The 19,980-nt window shown below is 35.6% G+C and overlaps 1 protein-coding gene across 2 annotated transcripts in view; it reads right to left on the reverse strand.

The window, feature by feature from the left end:
• LOC106873238 (uncharacterized) overlaps nucleotides 1–19,980 on the reverse strand; it is a 142,856-nt gene that overhangs the window by 62,563 nt on the left and 60,313 nt on the right. For both annotated transcript variants that reach the window (XM_014920510.3, XM_014920509.3), the window contains exon 2: nucleotides 11,283–11,412. In XM_014920510.3, coding sequence (XP_014775996.1) covers nucleotides 11,283–11,412 — 130 coding nt within the window. The remainder of the gene's footprint in view (nucleotides 1–11,282; nucleotides 11,413–19,980) is intronic.

Consider the following 19,980-nt stretch of genomic DNA (forward strand, 5'->3'; position numbering starts at 1 on the left):
ATCACAAATTATACATTAAAAAATAATGAAAATAATTACAATTAATTAACTTGACAGAAGCATTTGTGGAAATTATTTTGAAAATCCAAATAATTAATCACATCTTTTATGTCCAAGAGTTGGTTTTGACCAGTCCATTCTAGTTGTCTCTGATTAATAGTTAGAAATTTTTTAATAATTTTTAATAGAATTAATCTTTCCTTCTCCTCTCAATCTAGTTGCTAAGGTGACAAAGCTTAATAACATAAAATCTCTGTCAATCTTTGTAAATAAATGATTCATTTCCTTATATAAATATTTCACTTATTAGTAGTACTAAATATCTTCTCGAGTTAAAAAGTTAAAGGTTTTCCCTAAATATCTTTTTATTGACATCAAAAGAACTTAGAAACCCTTGAGAGAAAATGGGATGATTCTTTTTTGGAATTGGTTCTTGAAGTACATATAAAGCTACAAATAACAGCACATAAATATTGGGTTGAAAAACCCTTTCAGATATTATTCATAGCTTTATATGTACTTCAAGAACTAATTCCAAAAAAGAATTATTTCACATTCTTTTGACTTCAACCAAATACAATTCACGTTGGTAAGAATAAAGTTTCTAAGATGGAAAGAGAAATTCGAAGGATTGCTTTGGTTCAATGGTAGAATGCTTGTCACATCAACTGGAGATGTAGGTCCCATGGGTAACCTTCAATTTTTTCTATCCAAAAGGAATTTTCAACCCAATATTTACATGCTGTTATTTATAGCTTTGTAAGTACTTAGAGACCAATTCCAAAAAAGAGTATTATTCATTCCGTGCTCTCTCAAAAATTTATAAATTCTTATAAACATCAAAAAAAAAAAAAATTTAAAAAATTGAAAAAGCCTTTAACTTTGTAACTTCAGAGAAGATATTTAGTACCAACATGAAGTGAAATATTTATGTAAGGAAATGGATTGATTATTTACAAATCCAAATACAAAGGCTGACAGAAATTTTGTAATTTAGCCAAAAGTGAAAATCTTATGAAGCAGATCTATATGTTTTTCAATAGTTATCAACCACTGAACTGAAGTTACCAGTGAAATTAGATGGTTTGCCATAGAAGAACACACTGGGATACAAAATATCATTTTCTGAAGATTGAATTTAGAACCTGCCTTGGGAACTTAGTGGAATACATAATTAAGAGTACTAAAAATAACTAAAAAATAAAAATTTAATAAATAGACTATGGACCCCTTTGATTTCTATTTTACTATACTGGACCTTTATAGCCATTTTTAAAAAAAGCTCTTTTGTATTCGTGTGATTAAATATTATTAGGAATTGTATTAAAAAAGTTGTTAAAATACTTTTGTGTATTGTACAATTTATTGCACATAAACTTTAACAAAATCTTATATGGAAACCCAAGGGTCAAATGGATCCTAGTTGAGAACCACTGGTCTAACTAATCTTTACTATATTAGGATTTCTCTTTTGCTTTCCTTTACTGCTGTTGTGAGATTGAGGTGTCGCAGTCAGAGCATAGAATGTTGTACACACACACACACACACACACACACACACACACACACACACACAATTGAGTGTCCAATAAAAATGAAACCAGCTGTTAGGATAAGCTCAAGTGTCACAGCAACCGTTCTTTTCTGTTTCTGACTGTCTACAAAGCACAGATGCAACCCACAGCATACTGCTTTTCTATCCAAAACAATACTGCTGTTTCATACACATTTCTGTGACAAATCCTTCTACTATATCATCTGGTTGATTGATAAATTTACACTCACCAACAGGCTGCAGCTACTAGTCCATTTACATGCTGTTTTTTTTCCAGTTATTTCTGTTTGTTCTTCTCTAAACTAATAAGCTGTATGCTACCTCCACTCAAACCCACAAAAGGCATTATCTTTCCTCCTCTCTTAATATCCCTGAGTCTCAGTCTCCGAGTCCCGCACTAAACTTTGTCCCAGTACTTTTCCCTTTAACATCAACCCTGTTTGGAACATCATTTTCTTTTTTATAAATATAAACATTGTCCAAGAGAATTTCAAGCTGAAATTAACAACATTGCCTTCATTAGCTGAAGAAGGGCCATTGACAAATATGAATTCTGCTGCACCATTTGAAAATAAATAAATAGAAGTCATGCAAATACCCGATTACTCTATTAGCTAATATATCAATTTAGACAAGGTAAGAAAGCATTAAAGTTTGTGAAGAGAGAATAATGAGAATGGTAAATGAGAAAGGAATATAATGATCTCAGATATGACAAATTTAAAAAACTGAATGAAATTCTTGATAATGATCTAACAGCGCTTTATGTTAGAAGTTTGCATTTAATCTTTACTGGTTGGGTAAAACAAAATTATTTGCAAAACTTTGATTTCACTTGAGATTATTTCAAGAACAAATTGAATTTATTCAATCTTAATAATTAATAACATTAATTTTCCATACTAGAATATGTTGGAGAAGGGGAAAAGAGATTTATACAAAACTGTTAAAGGAGATTTTGGAATATATTGGTCTGTTATGTTGATGCCTCAAACAGTGAATACATCTGTTACAGTCGAGCAGAGTCACTCTGCAGAGTCTTTCATATATTTAGCAAGTAGTAATGCATCCAAAGATTACATAAAAATTCATCTCATGAAAGCATGGGTTGTTCTTAATAGCTTCAGCGTCACCTGGAAGCCATCAGTGACATTAAGAGAAATTTCTTCCATGCCACTATGGAATCAATGCAGCTGAACTGGTTCAATACTCACTGGACACTGAGGTAAGACTAGATAGAACTTACATTCACACATTATAGGTTGTTTTGAATATCTTGTAGAAAAGCATCTCACCAAACAAAGACTGTATAATAGTCTTCTTACAATCATTGATGTCATTAGAGAGAGATGCATGCATTTTCAGGACACTGCTGATGTGTTGAGCAAGAACTCATTAGTTATACATTTCTATGGACACACAAACATGGATATACAAGGGCTTTCTATCTAGCAAAATCCTTCATTGGCAGCTCTGAATGGACATTGGGTGCTGCCCTAATGACTTCCAGAGTATTGTGTGGGATCATGGTGAATGAGGTGATTGAATTTGGGCAAATCCAAGCAAGCTTGACCACCCAGACAAGACTCTTGCATTAAGAATATTCCAAGAGGAAAAGAACTATGAAAATAAGGAGAAATGTCACAAAGGAAAACAATGTTAAAAGATTGTTCTTGACCTAACTTATGTGATAGACAATTATCAAATTACAATAGTTAAGTTTTCAATAGCTGAAAACTATTATGAAGTGTTGATAAACTGAAAAACAAAATTAAGAAACTGCCTTAAATAAGATTCTTGAATAAGTGACAATCAAAGAAAAGACATACAATATATTGTCTATGTTTATAAAATAACAAACTCCATTTATTCTCTTTCCATTCTGAAGTCTTTCATGTTTTGCTAAATAAAATAAAAAATAAAAACCTCATACTGGTTTCAAAATAATCACTGATAAAATGCTAACTCTTTCCCTGCTGTGTCTGTCCCTTTGTTACAGCTTGAAAGAATTAACAAGATTAGAAAGATTATTCAGAAGAAACACACATACACGTTACCAAGTTAAATTGTTCTTGGGGTATCTGTTGAAGCAAATTTATTCACTATAATGTATGTCAGAGATATGGTATTGAATAAAATAAAAACAATGGTACAAGAAGAAATGCCAGTCTACATCCAGTACAGCTATCACTTTCACCATCAAAGCCACCTGTTTACCTCTCTTCTCCCCAAGCATGACTTTATAGCCATATTTTCATGCTGGTTCAAGCCAGTCAAACAAGCAGAATACTACATCTGTTTCCCCTAACCTCTTATTATCCTCTTCACAAAAAGTTTAGGATAATTTGAGTATTTCCCCTCACTAAGTTTTCGCATCTTAGTAGTTTGTTTTTTTCTTTTTATTCTATTACATTCAGTCCACAGATCTTCAAAGTACCTCAGCAACACTTACAACTATTTAACTCTTGATACAAACCTAAGACTGTCACTGGTTCTTTCATGTAAAACTACTTTATTTTTGAAGTGATCGATATATAAATCAAAACTTTACATTCTATTTTTAGGCAAGAAGCTTTCTGGTAATTCGATCAAATAATGAAATTTTTTTTTTACAAAAACCTCTAGAATTCCAATTATCTTCACAATTGATTTAAATATATACAATGGACTTCATTAAAAATATTCTAATACAGAAATTTGAATTGATTTCTTTTATCTTTTAATTTTGCTTGTTTCAGGCATTGGACTGCAGTCATACTGTAGCACCACCTTTGAATGCTTTTAATTTGAAGGAATAACCCCAGTCCTTTTTTTTCTCTCTCTTTCAAACATGGTACTTATTTTGTTGGCCTCCTTTGCCAAACTTCTAATTCATGGAATGATAACACCAGTTGTCAAACTGTGGTGGGGGACAAACAAAGACACACATGTACTTAGATATAAATATACCAGGCATACATAAATACATACAAATATGATGGGCTTCTTTCAGTTTCCAGCTACCAAATCCACCCACAAGGCTTTATTCAGCCTTGAACTTATAGAAGACACTTGCCAAGGTGCCAAGTAATGGGACTACACTCAGAACTATGTGGTTGGAAAGCAAACTTCTTACCACAGTCATGCCTGGTTAGGATTTTCTTTCTCCGCCACAATCTCCAGTTTTTCTTTTTTCTTATGCAAGACTTGAGAAACATTTACTTGTCCAAAAATTTTACATGTCTGTTTTACTCAGACTATTGCAAATAGTATTCAGTTAACTTTTGTATTAATGATCATAATCATTCTTAATTACATGTTAATATAATTTTCTTAAATATATTAAGGATCATTTTGACATCATTTTAAAACAAAGATTATAGAGAAGCTAACTTGATATTTAAAAAAGGATTATAAGAAAGATTTCATTTCTAGAAAGTTCTCATGTCACAGACACATTTGTATGGTTAAGAAGCTTGATTTGCAACCATGTGGTTTCAAGTTCAGTCCCAAGCCCTGGGACAATCAATACTCTGTGAGTGAATTTGGTAGATGGAAACTGTGTGGAAGCCCATTATACGTGTGTGTTGTCTTTGTGTTTGTGTTTATTCATACCCACCACTAAGAATAAGTATTAGTAAAAATAAGTCCTGGGGGTCTAATTGTTTGTCAAAAACACTTCAAGACGGTGCTCCAGCATGGCCACAGTCAAATGACTGAAACAAATAAAAAATAAAAGAAGAAAAACATTTGAAGTCTAGGTGTTAAGTTTTACCTGTGCCTTTTAAACTTGTGATAAAGAAATGCAAGGTTGCAGAACCACAAACCTTTATAGAGACAGTGTTCATCTCATTACAGAAGTGATTCAGGCACTGATTTAAATGAGATTCATTGACATGAATATACAATATAATATATGCATACAGAATTTATAGTAGAAATCATCAGAGGGAGACATTAGATAAAAGCATATTAGACTTTCTGAGAATGCCAAGTTGTGCAAAGGAAATTATGCAACATGGTATGAAAGGAAATATGCAGTTATGCTCATCAACAGACACGGAAAAGAAGCTTTACAATAGTGTCATTGTGCTGCCACACCATCTCATCTGTGACACCCAATGTTTCCAAATAAGTGCTTACTAGTTGTGCTTCCAGTTTTACTTATTCCAATTCTACTACCAGTGCCTTCCAAAATTAACTCATAAATCTTGAGTATTTAACTAACAATCACTCATATCTTTTGTCCCAGCTTCCTAATTCTCTTCAATTTTCTCTATTTCTTGCCCTCATATGATGATTTACAACCACATTTAGAGCTAATTATATTATCTCTCAGAAATCACAGGATACTTTCAGCAAGTTATCTGAAAAGCTAACCATCTTCAATTAAAGACGACGCTTGTACATTTAGTATAGTTGACTGACTGAGATCTCATGACAGTTCTAGGTTCCAATCTATTTCATCTTGGCATATCATACTAGACCGTTTCTTTGGCACTGCTCCACTTTCCAGTCACATCTGAACCCCCTCCTGGTACTAACAGATACTTTAGTTTAAGCCATATCAAAATTAATTCTTAGTTTCAATTCCTTTGTGACTTTCTCAAGAACTAAAATAAACAAATATGGGCTGGAGACAAAAACTTGATAGAGTAAATCCTTACTGCCTACATTAGTAACCTTATTCCTACATTTGATACCTTCAAGGCCTGGAAGTTCTTTCAAGTCATTTCTTCATACCATGCATGCATTCTCATTGTTCAATACTTAAGTCAACAAATAGACATAAGAACACATGGTCTTCCCCTGGTGGACAGCTATCATAGTGAGACAATCCCTTCTAGATTAAGTTAAGATCTGAAAGTTTTGAATATACATCAGGGAGTAAAGAAGGTTTACAGACTATATACATTTTTTTTTCCTGCACAATATGAAGTTCATAAAGTTTTTAATCATTAGTAGTCATATATAGCACTATTTCATCCTTCTTTGGAATTATCAGCACAGCATAACTTGAGACAAATGAATTCAGCTAAATTCAACATTTTATAAAGTTAGACGTTTCTTAAAAAGAGAAAAAGTTTAGAGTTTAAAGGCATTCCTGATCATTACTATTTTTTTTCCTATCTTATTTTCATTAGAACTCTACCACAGATTCTTCTTGCAGTTATATCACCAGAATTACTGCATCTATAGCTCTACGTCCTAGTGCAAGCCCAAAATGTACTTGACTAAATTCACTATCCTGTGACAAAACAATTAATTTAAGAACATATCTCTAATACATTACTTCTTTATTTGTAACATTTGATAGCGATATTATCTTGTGATCTATGAGGATAATAAAACCTTGCACAATCTTACTGGTTGTGAGTGAGTAATGTGATACCAACCAGCTTGAGGTATTTAACATATATCAAGGCAAGCTAATGAAAACTTAAAGTTTTCAATACCCAACCTTGAAACACACCTCTTTGATTGAAATTGGCCCAATAGTTACACAATTCAGAAGTTGGTTTTAAGCACACAAAAATATGAGCAAGAAACTAGTTAATGACCTCTATTTCACAAACAGACCAACAATATTATGAAAGTGTACACTTCTGAAAGGAATGTTTATATAGCATTGCTTCATCTAAACAATAATACAATAGTGACTGCATCAGAGAAATAGCAACAATTCAGATTGTCTAATTATAAACAATTTCATGAATATCAAAGCAGTAATGCTTAAATAGATATCCATATTAAAATCAACATAAAATTCTGCTTTGGGTCACAAAGTTTGGAAGTAATGTCAAAAGCCAGAAGTAAAAGAAAGTGTTAAAACTGAGCAGAGGAAATGCATGTTGTTTTGCAAAGCCATGCCATCAGACGAGTACAAGATATTAATCTAACAATGATGACAGAACTGAATTATCTCAGAACACTATATATATATATATATATATATATATATATATATATATATATATATATACATATATATAAATACATACACACACACACACACAACGAGGGAGACATTATATGGTCATTTGACCTGCTAGAAATAGCAACCATATCTTACTCAAAGAAAAATTTACCATCTTCAAAAAAAGAAAACAAAACAAAAAACAAAAACCCAACATGTTATAGTTCCTAACACACAAAACAATGGAATGGTTGAGATAGTCATGTCAGCAATGCTTGGTCAGGGCTGGCTTTAAGCTAAATGCAACAATAATAACCATCTATAAGAAAACAAAATGCAGCATGCTTCATTAGATAAAATGCAATAAAACCCTGTCGTGATTAATCTAAATTGTCAACACAGTGAGACATGAAATTTTACAGTTGAAGAGATGTCTTGTGCATTGTGCTAGCAAGTAAGATTTCACAGACTCATTATTTTGTACAGCAAAACAAATACATGAACAAAATAAAAAATTTTAATAATAAAATAAAAATAAAGAAAAAGAATGGGAGGAATAATATTTTTAAGTGGTGATAAATGCTTCAAAAAATCTGTTATTAGAACTACAAATGAAATTTATTGATATTATAGAATACACTGGTATTGAACCAATATGTTTAACTCGGCTAACTCAGTAAAACAGCATTTTATTTAGAGAAAACTTAAAATGCTTAGCAATCTTAAAATATTGCAACGAATAAATAAAATAATGTTAACATTAGGAAAGAAAATAAGAAAACAATTGTTTAGTTCAGAAATGTTTTAAATATACATGTATTTAAAGAAATTAATTATATAAAAAATAATTCAACACTTTTTAAAATTTTAGTACAAAACACAATAACAGCATAATTATTTTAAAATGCTTATTTTTAATAAATAGATAACCAACAAAAATGTCAGATGTGATAGAGAGAGAAAAAGGAAAAAAAAAAAAAAAAAAAATACAAGCATAAGCAGAAAAGAGATGTGTAAGTTTAAGATATGCAAATATGCAATACTGCTAAAATCTACAACAGCAGGTTTTAGCAGAATTTGCACTCAAAATGTTTCTGCTATTTTAATACATCAAATTGTTTTATAAAGAAAAGAATAAATTAAACTCTAAAACAGAACAAACAGAAGATTGTGTGAATCCTAGTGAATAATCTATGTTTTTTTCATTTGTTAAAAGAATCATTCTTCTCATATTTTTAAAACTCGTGTTCTAAGAACTAATTAACAATTGTTGTAATTGACTATAACTCGGATATCATTATGCTTATTCTGTAAGTTATATGTCCAATACTTGCATCATTTAGCCATATAGAGGTAGGGTCTTGATTAGACTTAATTTTAAGAGACTTCTTCAAATATCAACCAAATTCATTATCATATGCAAATGTACAATAAAATCCTAATAAGACATTGCAGTTCATAATCTCATCAGGTACTAATTAGAGGAAGAGTACTCATATGTTAGGTACAGGAAATGAGGAAGAAGAGAAGTGATGTAAGAGTAATAAGGAGAAGGCAAGGACAGAAGTATGAGTTTGTATGGTGATGGTAGGAAGGTAACAGGAGGAATCTTCAGAATACAAAAGTAATGCTGCATGTTACCCAACACCATTTACTTTGTCAGTGGCTTGATAGTGATAGATAAGAGAATTCAGCAAATGAAATATCAACCAAGGCTAAAGATTTGGAAACTGAAAGATAATGAGCAAAGGTCTAAGAGAGAAGTTGAATATAAACAGAGGACGTTATGGTTGAACTTGAAACTGGTAGTTAAAAAAAATGAATACTGATGAAAAGCAGTTTGGATTGATGTTGGATGGATTGAAAGGAAAGGTGAAAATGTGAAGAGAGTGTATGGAAGCAAAACATAGGAAGGTGAATATCAGAAAGATGAAAGCAAAAGCATATCATTCTGTATGATTTGATGTTATTTGAAGATAGTCTTACATAGGAATAAATCATGTCACCAAATCAACAAGGCTCTTCTTCCATTTTTTGTTCTGTTTCCGGATTCTAGAACATTTGCATTACCCTCATCGTTTTTATCTGTTTAGCCAATAGTAAAACAGGTTTCCATGTCTTAAAGCAATATCCTTGTCTGTGACTGAGATTATCTCCAGTTCTACAATGTTACCACTGTTGGGTGATGACATTTGTTCACATAACCAGAAGAATTTGCCAAGAAGTGTAGTTTCACAGCATTATCAAACCAACAAATGTTTCATGGAGACTGACTCCACCCACAGCAATATGTTCAACTCTGATAAATAATTTATTAAAAAGGCAAGGGCTAAGTGAATAAACTCTTATAGAATTAAAGTCCCAAAGCATTCTGACTGATTTCTTATCTTTGTTCTATCTGTCTATTTCTAACCAGACAAACATGGGTCAGATTTTCTACCTTTGTAATCTTTTTAGTTAACATTTAAAAAATCTTTGTCAGTATCATCTCTGGTCAGCAACTATTTTAAACAAAACTCCTTTATCTACTTTCCTTTATCTCCTCTATCTATCATCATACATTCAGATTAACCTATCTTGTACAGCAGGAGTTCTCAACCATTTTTATCTTTGGACCCCTTTGATTAATATTTTATTCTTGTGGACCCCTCCCTATAGCCAATTGATGTTCAAAATCTAGTTTTATAGAAACTTCTTTCAAAATACCTATTTTGGTTTTCACTATTTCCCTTGTGTAGATTGAACTATGTAAAATGTTAGAGAAAGAAATCTAAATGTTTCTTGCATTACAAAGCAATATGTATGTCTAAAGCAAAATTTTTTCAGGGGCCCTTAAAATGCTATTGTGGATACCCAATTTACTATCTTGCTGCATGGATTCCCAAAAATCTTATATGGACCTCAGTTGAGAACCACTGTTGTACAGAATACTTGATATCTCTAATTCTCCAACTTCAAATATTCAGTTCATATTAAGCATCAAGCAAAATACATTTATTTATTCTAGATGTTATGTAATACTTTACATTTCATTTAATACTTTAAGCTCCAGTTTAATCATAATATATCAAAGTTAGGTAGTAATTAGAACTACATTTCGATGTCTTATTCATCCATTCAAATTAGAGATCAAAACCCATGTAGTTTCGTCCCTTGCATTTCATGCTCAGCCCCAATTTAAGCCAATAACAAAGTTTATGCAGGTACATGAAGCACTATAGTTATGAATTGCTAACTAGTTATGAGTTCACATTTTACTACAGTTATGCTGGACTACAGACAGCTGAACATACAACAATCCTACTTCATAAGTGAGTAGTTGGTGATAGGATTAACCATTAAGCAAAATAAGCACATGCTTAGGGCATCAAGGGAAAGAAGAGGCACCACAGAAATGGTAAATGGTTTATGCCTTTATCTCTAAGTATAGACCCACATGTATTACCTAAGATTAATTTGAAGGATCTGATCAAAGAATTTGCAATTCATAAAAGTAGGAGGAAACTTTTCAAATATAAATAAAGTGGAAGTATACAAAAAAAAACATTATTTTCCCCTCTTACTGTTTTGTTTTGTTTTGAAAAATAAAAAAATTATCTTATGGTTTGTTATTGTCTATATTTTGAATTACATAATTTTTTATGGAGGCACCAAAATCTTTTAAGTGCTTAGGGCCTCAATAGGTCTTAATCTGGCCCTGGGAAGACAGCACAGTTCCAAAACAATTGTTTTAACAAAAACTTTATAACCATGCTGCCATTTACACATTTGCAGCAAATTACAACCAATCAATCATAAATTCATCAATTGAATATAAAAAAAAACATTTACCTAACAAAATATGCAGCATCCTTCAATACATTTTTGAAAGTGTCCATATAGATTTTTGCTTGCTTTTTCTTACAGTTCTGCACCACATCATTGCATAAATAAAACAAAGTAAGGCGGTGAGCAGTTTTATCTGGGGGAAAAAAAACAAGAAACAGAAATATTAATATTGTAAATAAAATAAAATTGAAGATTTTTTTTTTTACTATTATATTTCAAAGCAAAGAAGTCTACAAAGAAATCAATACAATTTATCCATGTCTTACCTGTAGATGTAAAAGACATCAGTTAATATTCAGTATTTCTTCTCAAGTAAATAATTTTAACTATTTTAAATGACAACTTTAAATGGTTAAACTACCAGCCAGTGACCATTGATAGAAAATGTTCTTTTATTTGATTTTTAAAAATATACATTTCTTATATAAATCTACTCATAAACTTTATATATTTACTTTACATCCATTTTATTTTTAATTGAATAGGTATGAAATTAAGATTCTGAGCATGAATTATGTACATCTCTTTAAGTGATATTACTGAACGTTCAGTTCTAAAGACAAACTCTGAATAAAACTTAGTCAATAATGCTGTATATTCTTAAGAGAATGACATAACTTTCAAATGAAGAAGTTTCAGTCTCCATTGGAAGCAGAATTTTCACCTCAATTAAAAATGAAAATAATAATAATAATAATAATAATAATAATAATAATAATACTCAAGATGAAGAGCACGATTCGATTGTAAGATATTTTATTAGTTGCACGTTATTTCAACAGTACATTGAAATATCGTTCAACTAATAAAGTACCTTACAATCGAATCATGCTCTTTGTCTTGACTGTTTACCTATGTGAAGAGTGACGTCAATACTTTTTAATAAAATAATAATAATAATAATAATAATTCTTTCTATTATAGGCCCAAGGCTTGGGATTATGGTGTCAGAGTCTAGTTGATTATGTTGTTCCCTATGCTTGACTGGAACTATTTTATTGACCCAAAAGGATGAAAGGGAAAGTTGACCTCAACAGAATCTCAACTTGGAACGAAAATCAGACAAAATGTTGCTAATAGCAATAATAATTTAAATGTTTTGAGTTTCTTTCATGAAGCAGTACATATTGAGTTAAGATGAAATGTTATAAATAAAGTCTGTTCTAATACGCTTGCTATACACATTCCTTTTTACTATAAATACAAGGCCTGAAATTGGGAGAGTTGGGGCAGGATAGCTGATTACATTGATCCAGTATTCTACTGGTACTTATTTTATCAATACCAAAAGAAAGAGAAACAAAGTTGACCTTGGAGGAATTTGAGCTCAGAACAAAAAGACAGGCAAAATGCCACAAAGCACTTAGTTCACCATGCTAGCAATTCTGCCAGCTCACCACCTTGTAAGCCCAATATACATATTAAAAAGTGGAAAATATCCAATTAGAAAAGAAGCTCATTAAGAAAGCAAATTTAATGTCTTCAATTGGTGACATATTTAAAATGCAGAGAATTAAATATAGTAGTGAGTTATTTACTTTACTTGTATCTAAAGTTACTTTAAAAAGTGTATATGCCTAAATTAAGCATGTTATGATCTGCAAAATATTGACATGTCAATATCAGCCTGCCATTTTCCTTCTATATTTGAACAATTATTTTTTTCATCATTATAATTTTAACATCCATTTTTCCATGGTCTATGGTATCTTTAATAAAGTATACTCTGTTGAAACACTTGGGCTAGATCTCTTCTTTCCTTTTTTCCTTGACAGCCAATAACAAGGACAAAAAAAAAAATTAAGTTTGAGGAATCAGACAGATCTGCCATATGACACTTAACCTGAGCTTATGTCATCTTATCTGTTGAAATTCAACATCTTCAGATCCAATTTCCTTACTTCATGCAACTTGTTTCGTCTTCCTATGCAACAAGTACCACTCAATTAGCATATAGCACTTTACCATCAAGCAAAAGACACCCACTCACATTACATATCCATATTAGCACAGATGCCTCCTCTGAACATGTTAGCTAAATTACTTTGCCAAATGTAAAGCTTTAGAACTTTTGTCTAGAATCAATTACTAGCCTGATAGACTCGGCTATGTCAAGATGGATTCATGTATTCTTCCTCCCACTTGGATTTTTATGTATTCTTTCTCCCACTTGGATTTGAAATGTTGCCACAATTATAATATGTCTATTCTACTGTTATTTTCTGCATTTTCGTGCAGCTGAAGATTGCTCTTCATATTGCATTTAATGTAATGCTCGCATTACTTAAATTAATGGGGTAGCATGAAACGTGCGTACTGCAATCATCTTTGAAATCCGTGTTGCTTATTTTGAATTATATATATATATATATATATATAATTAATACATACAGCAGTTTGCAATGTTTCATCAAAAAGGAGAATTATAATTGTCATTAAATGTGACTAAGGCGTTAGGAAACACTTACATTGCTAGAAATAAGACCTAAACCACTGACGGGCTTCTTTCAGTTTCTGTCCACCGAATCCACTCACAAGGCTTTGGTTAGCCTGAGGATATAGTAGAAGACACTTGCCCAAGGTGCCACGCAGTGGAACTGAACCCAGAACCATGTGGTTGGAAAGCAAGCTTCTTATCACTCAGCCATGACTTTATTTAAATTTTTGTTATTAGCCTTACTACAGAGCATAGGCAACTATGAAAAGCCTTCTCCAGATCAACAAATATGAAGGAGGGGTTTTTTGCACTTAGTGAAGAGTTTCTCTTGCAGTTGATTCATTTAGAATATTTCCTTTATGGTTCAACATCCTGGTAAAAATTCAAAATTCATTTTATCCCCACTGAACTACTGCATCTCTTTCAATCACTTTCATGACCAATCTGATGCCCTTATTTCCCAAACTCATGTACCAATTATAGAGGTTATTATTTAACTAGCCAATAGGGATAAAAATTTAACTGCACAACATAAAATGCTGGGAGATCAGTTTATATAAAAGTAAATGGTTGACATATTCTCAAAGAACCTGCTGTTACACAGCATCCTTCAATTTTATTACAACATGAATAGGGAGAGATTAAACATATAGCTAAGGACACAGAGAATATAAATCATGAATGGCAATTATACTGTTGCTACACTGTGGGTGGGCTTTCTAGAGACTGTGCTGGCTAAAAAGTAAAATGTAGATATAAACACAGATGACATATACAGAAGAATCTGTGATATGAATTACTAGAGATTGAGTTCTGTCATGTCTCCCAAAAGACTGATAGATTATTGTGATGGTCTTTAAAATTCTGTATATCTTGTAGTAGTAGAAGTATTGTGTAAAATGAATTCAACAAATTTTTTCCTCCCATGATAAATACTTATTCAAGTTAATTTAGTTGCTATGTATATAGATTGTATGTAGAAAAGGCACTTCTAGGTTGAAGTAGTTATTGAAGAGATTAAGTATTCATCTGTCCTCTTTAAGAGATATTTATAAGAATTTGTGAACATATTAAATGACATTGATAACATAGAAACTAATATAAAATTCAAGGTATAACAAACATATATTGTATAACAAACATATATTGAAGTGTGAATTTCCAGTATTGATATTTTACAGGAAATCCTCTCTCTCTCTCTCTCGCTCGCTGTGTGTGTGTATGTGTGATCATTGTTTTAATGTCCACTTTTCCTGGTGTAGCCACCTGGTCCACCAGTCCTCAGTCAAATCGTCCATGGAAAGCGGACGTTAAACAATGATAATGATGATTTTCCATGTTCACATGAGATGGATGGAATTTATTAAGGCATATTTTCTTTGGCCAGATGCCCTTCCTGTCAGCAACCCTTACATGGTACCAAGTAAGGTAATATTTCCCTATAACCCAACATGTTTCCACGGAAAATTGGAAATGAAGGATACAACTTGCATGACGGTGACACTCATCTACATCACATAATGTCATGGTAAGGAGTAAGACACACACACACAATGGATTTCTTTCAGCTTCCATCTACTAAATCCGCCTCTGTCTACCCCTCCATCCCCCTTCGTAGTTTTTCCTTTAAGGTCTTCAGGTTCTGGCTATATATAAATGAGAAACCCATTCTAAATTATCTCGCTGACGTACTACGACGAAATACCCAAGATGCAGATAAGATAGAGATTTTTATTTATTTACGGCCTCAAACATCTCAATACCTTGCGCTTTCTTGTTTCTCTCCATGAAATTCAATTGAATTCAGTTGTTGTCTTAAATTCATGCTTATTCATTTTCTAAGCTTCCTAAATTCATGCTACGTTATATTCTAATCACCCAGAATTCATTGCTCTTTTAAAAAATTACGATTTATGCATTGCTGTCTCTCAAATATTTAAAATCTACAATTAAGAGCCCTCTCTACTCGCTGGCGGTAACCCGCCCTCCCACCCCCTCCACCGGAAGTTCATTCGTCTGTCATCCCTCTGTCATCCCACCCCCTCCACCGGAAGTTCATTCCTCTGTCATCCCACCCCCTCCACCGGAAGTTCATTCCTCTGCCATCCCACCCCCTCCACCGGAAGTTCATTCCTCTGTCATCCCACCCCTCCACCGGAAGTTCATTCCTCTGTCATCCCACCCCCTCCACCGGAAGTTCATTCCTCTGCCATCCCACCCCTCCACCGGAAGTTCATTCCTCTGTCATCCCACCCCCTCCACCGGAAGTTCATTCCTCTGTCATCCCACCCCTCCACCGGAAGTTCATTCCTCTGTCATCCCACCCCTCCACCGGAAGTTCATTCCTCTGTCATCCCACCCCCTCCACCGGAAGTTCATTCCTCTGTCATCCCGCCCCCTCCACCGGAAGTTCATCCCTTTGTCATCCTGTCAACCTCGGCTGTCTCCCGGAACCCATCTAGTGGCCTTGGCCATCCTCTCCCCTACCTTTGGGTAGCGCATTAAGGTTGAGAAATGTTTGCAGGTTGTAGGTAATGTTTTGCTTATGAATTCTTCCAATTGCAAGTTTTCTTTTCAGGTACACGACACTGCTTTTCCTCTTCCCAGGCTACAGGCCCACACCCCCAACACCCATACTGTTAGGATTGGCACTCTCAACGTCGGCACGCTGAAAGGTAGATCTGGTGAAATTGTTGAGATGCTTGAACGGAGATGCGTAGATATGTGCTGCATCCAGGAAGTAAGATGGAGAGGAGGTTCTGCAAGGTTCCTCACAGGCAAAGAACACAGGTACAAGATTTTCTGGGCAGGGAACACTGACGGGGTCGGGGGCGTAGGAATACTTCTAGCGGAGAAATGGGTGGATAAGGTAATCGAGGTCGTTAGAGTAAGTGACAGAGTACTTAAGATCAGACTAGTGCTTCATCATAGATTAGCTACTGTCATCTCAGCCTATGCACCTCAACCTGGGCTACCAGATGGTCTGAAAGACCAATTCTATGACACCCTCTTGCAAACTACCTCGTCGACGAGTGACAGGGACCTTCTCTTTGTGGCTGGAGACTTCAACGGTCATGTCGGACGTCGTGCTGGGGGCTTCCATGGCATACATGGAGGCTATGGCTTCGGTTCCCGCAACGAGGAGGGAACCAGACTGCTGGAGTTCTGTGATGCAACCAATCTTATGGTCTGCAATACCAACTTCAGGAAACCTGCCAGTCACCTAGTCACCTACCGCTCCGGCAGACACTCTAGCCAAATCGACTACATCCTCGCCAGAAATAGGGAAAGAGGGCGGCTTATAAATGCCAAAACCTACCCTGGCGAAGAATGTACCCCACAACATAGATTAGTAGTTAGCGACTTTGGGATCAAGGCAAAATGGGTGCCCAGAATTAGACAGGCTTGGAGAAGAAGGGTGTGGAAGCTTAAAGACCCTGCAAACGGACAGAGACTTAGAGACAAGTTACTTGAAGCATTTAACGAAATAGAAGGGGATATAGCATCATACAACGTGGAAGACAATTGGAGATTTCTGCGGGACAACCTGTTGAAAGCCACCGACCAGATTTGTGGGTGGTGTAAGGTCCCCTCCCAACCCAGAGTAACGTGGTGGTGGAACAAGGAGGTAGACAGGGCTACTAGACAAAAGAAACAAGCTTGGAAGGACTGGAAGAACGGTGGTAGCAGGGAATTGTACCAATGTGCCAGAAGGGAGGCTAGGCGACAGGTTTATTTAGCCAGAGGGGAAGCAGATAAGGAAAGATTTGCCAATGTTCTGCGCCGTGAGGACCAAAGACTCGAGGTATTTCGGGTTGCAAGACAGTGTAGGAGAGAGAATAGTGATGTTGTAGGAGAGAAATGTGTTCGCATGGATGATGGTACGCTTGCATTAAATGAGGATGCAAAGAAAGAGGTCTGGAGATGCCACTACGATAGATTGCTTAATAAAGAGAATGAATGGGAGAAAGAGAGCCTGCCTTATGTCGACCCAATAGAGGGACCAGCTATCCGAGTTGATAGTACCAGGGTAGATAAAGCAATTAAGAGTATGAAGACCGGGAAAGCCCCCGGCCCATCAGGAATCACTGCAGAGATGCTCAAAATATCTGGCAGTGTTGGCTATAGCCTAGTCACCCGTATTACGAACCAGGTGATACACGAAGGAGTCATACCCTATGACTGGTGTAGCAGCATCATAGTCAACTGCTACAAAGGTAAAGGGGACGCTTTAGATACAAATAATTACAGAGGCATCAAGCTGTTAGATCAGGTTATGAAAGTTACAGAGAGGGTCATAGCCCAACTAATTAGGGAGCGAATCAATTTAGATGAGATGCAGTTTGGGTTCGTGCCAGGTAAAAGCACTACTGATGCCTTATTTCTAGTGAGACAGTTGCAAGAGAAATACCTAGCCAAGGATAAACCTCTGTACCTGGCTTTCGTTGACATGGAGAAAGCCTTTGACAGGGTCCCCCGATCCCTTATCTGGTGGTCAATGAGGAAACTTGGGATAGAAGAATGGCTAGTGAGAGCTGTGCGAGCCATGTACAGAGATGCGGCCAGTAAGGTGAGGGTTGGAAATGAGTACAGCAATGAATTCCGGGTAGAGGTAGGGGTCCACCAAGGTTCCGTCCTCAGCCCCCTATTATTTACCATAGTCCTCCAGGCAATCACAGAGGAGTTCAAGACAGGTTGCCCCTGGGAGCTCCTCTATGCTGATGACCTTGCCCTAATTGCGGAGTCACTATCAGAACTAGAGGAGAAGTTTCAGGTGTGGAAGCAAGGTCTAGAACTGAAGGGCCTTAGAGTCAACCTAGCTAAAACCAAAATCCTAATAAGTAGGAAGGTAGATAAAACACAAACCCCTTCAGGTAGATGGCCCTGCTCAGTATGTAGAAAAGGAGTAGGTAGTAACTCTATAAGATGTACCCGGTGCAAGCTATGGACACATAAGAGGTGCAGCAACATCAAAGGCAGGTTAACTAGCAAGTTAGTTTTTGTTTGTGGCAGATGTTCAGGTGCAATAAAGACTGCAAACAAACAGGAAACAACTTCTATCTCATTCCAGGGTGAAAAACTAGAGGTAGTCGATAGCTTCCGCTATCTGGGCGACCAAGTTAGTAGTGGGGGTGGGTGCGCTGAAAGTGTAGCTGCTAGAATAAGAATAGCCTGGGCAAAGTTTAGAGAGCTCTTACCCCTGCTGGCGACAAAGGGACTCTCACTCAGAGTAAAAGGCAGACTGTATGACGCATGCGTACGAACAACCATGCTACATGGCAGTGAAACATGGGCTGTAACTGCTGAGGACATACGTAAGCTCGCAAGGAATGAAGCCAGTATGCTCCGTTGGATGTGTAATGTCAATGTGAATACCCGTCAGAGTGTAAGTATCTTGAGAGAAAAGCTGAACATTAGAAGCATCAGTTGTGGCGTGCAAGAGAGACGATTGCGCTGGTATGGACATGTGGTGAGAATGGAGGAGGATAGCTGCGTGAAAAAGTGCCACACCCTAACAGTTGAGGGAACCCGTGGAAGAGGTAGGCCCAGGAAGACCTGGGCTGAGGTGGTGAGGCAAGACCTTCGTACATTGGGCCTCACCGAGGCGATGACTACGGACCGAGACCTTTGGAAATGGGCTGTGCGTGAGAAGACCCGGCAAGCCAAGTAAGATCGTTGCCAGTGCCCCTGGACTGGTTCTTGTGCGGGTGGCACATGAGATGCACCATTTTGAGCGTGGCCGTTGCCAGTACCGCCTGACTGGCTCCTGTAGGATTTTCGAGCGAGATCGTTGCCAGTGCCCCTGGACTGGCTTGTGCGGGTGGCACATAAAAGACACCATTTCGAGCGTGGCCGTTTTCGTGCGGGTGACACGTAAAAGCACCCACTACACTCTCTGAGTGGTTGGCGTTAGGAAGGGCATCCAGCTGTAGAAACTCTGCCAAATCAGACTGGAGCCTGGTGTTGCCATCCGGTTTCACCAGTCCTCAGTCAAATCGTCCAACCCATGCTAGCATGGAAAGCGGACGTTAAACGATGATGATGATGATGATGAAGGTTTTCGTCAACTCACTTGTTGAAGATGCTATGCAGTAGAACCGAACCAGGAACCATGTAATTGGAAAATAATTTACAGTCTAGCAGTATATTTCAATAACTAAAGGAGAGTTGTACTTCATAATTTTTTTGTAAAAATTCCTTTTTATTCAGTTGAGTGGATTGATAGGTTGATTTTCTGCTGTAGCGAGAATGTTGTCATGGTTA

Source organism: Octopus bimaculoides, chromosome 2 (genome assembly GCF_046866305.1).
Source record: "Octopus bimaculoides isolate indiv1 chromosome 2, ASM4686630v1, whole genome shotgun sequence".
NCBI classification, from domain to species: Eukaryota; Metazoa; Mollusca; class Cephalopoda; order Octopoda; family Octopodidae; genus Octopus; species Octopus bimaculoides.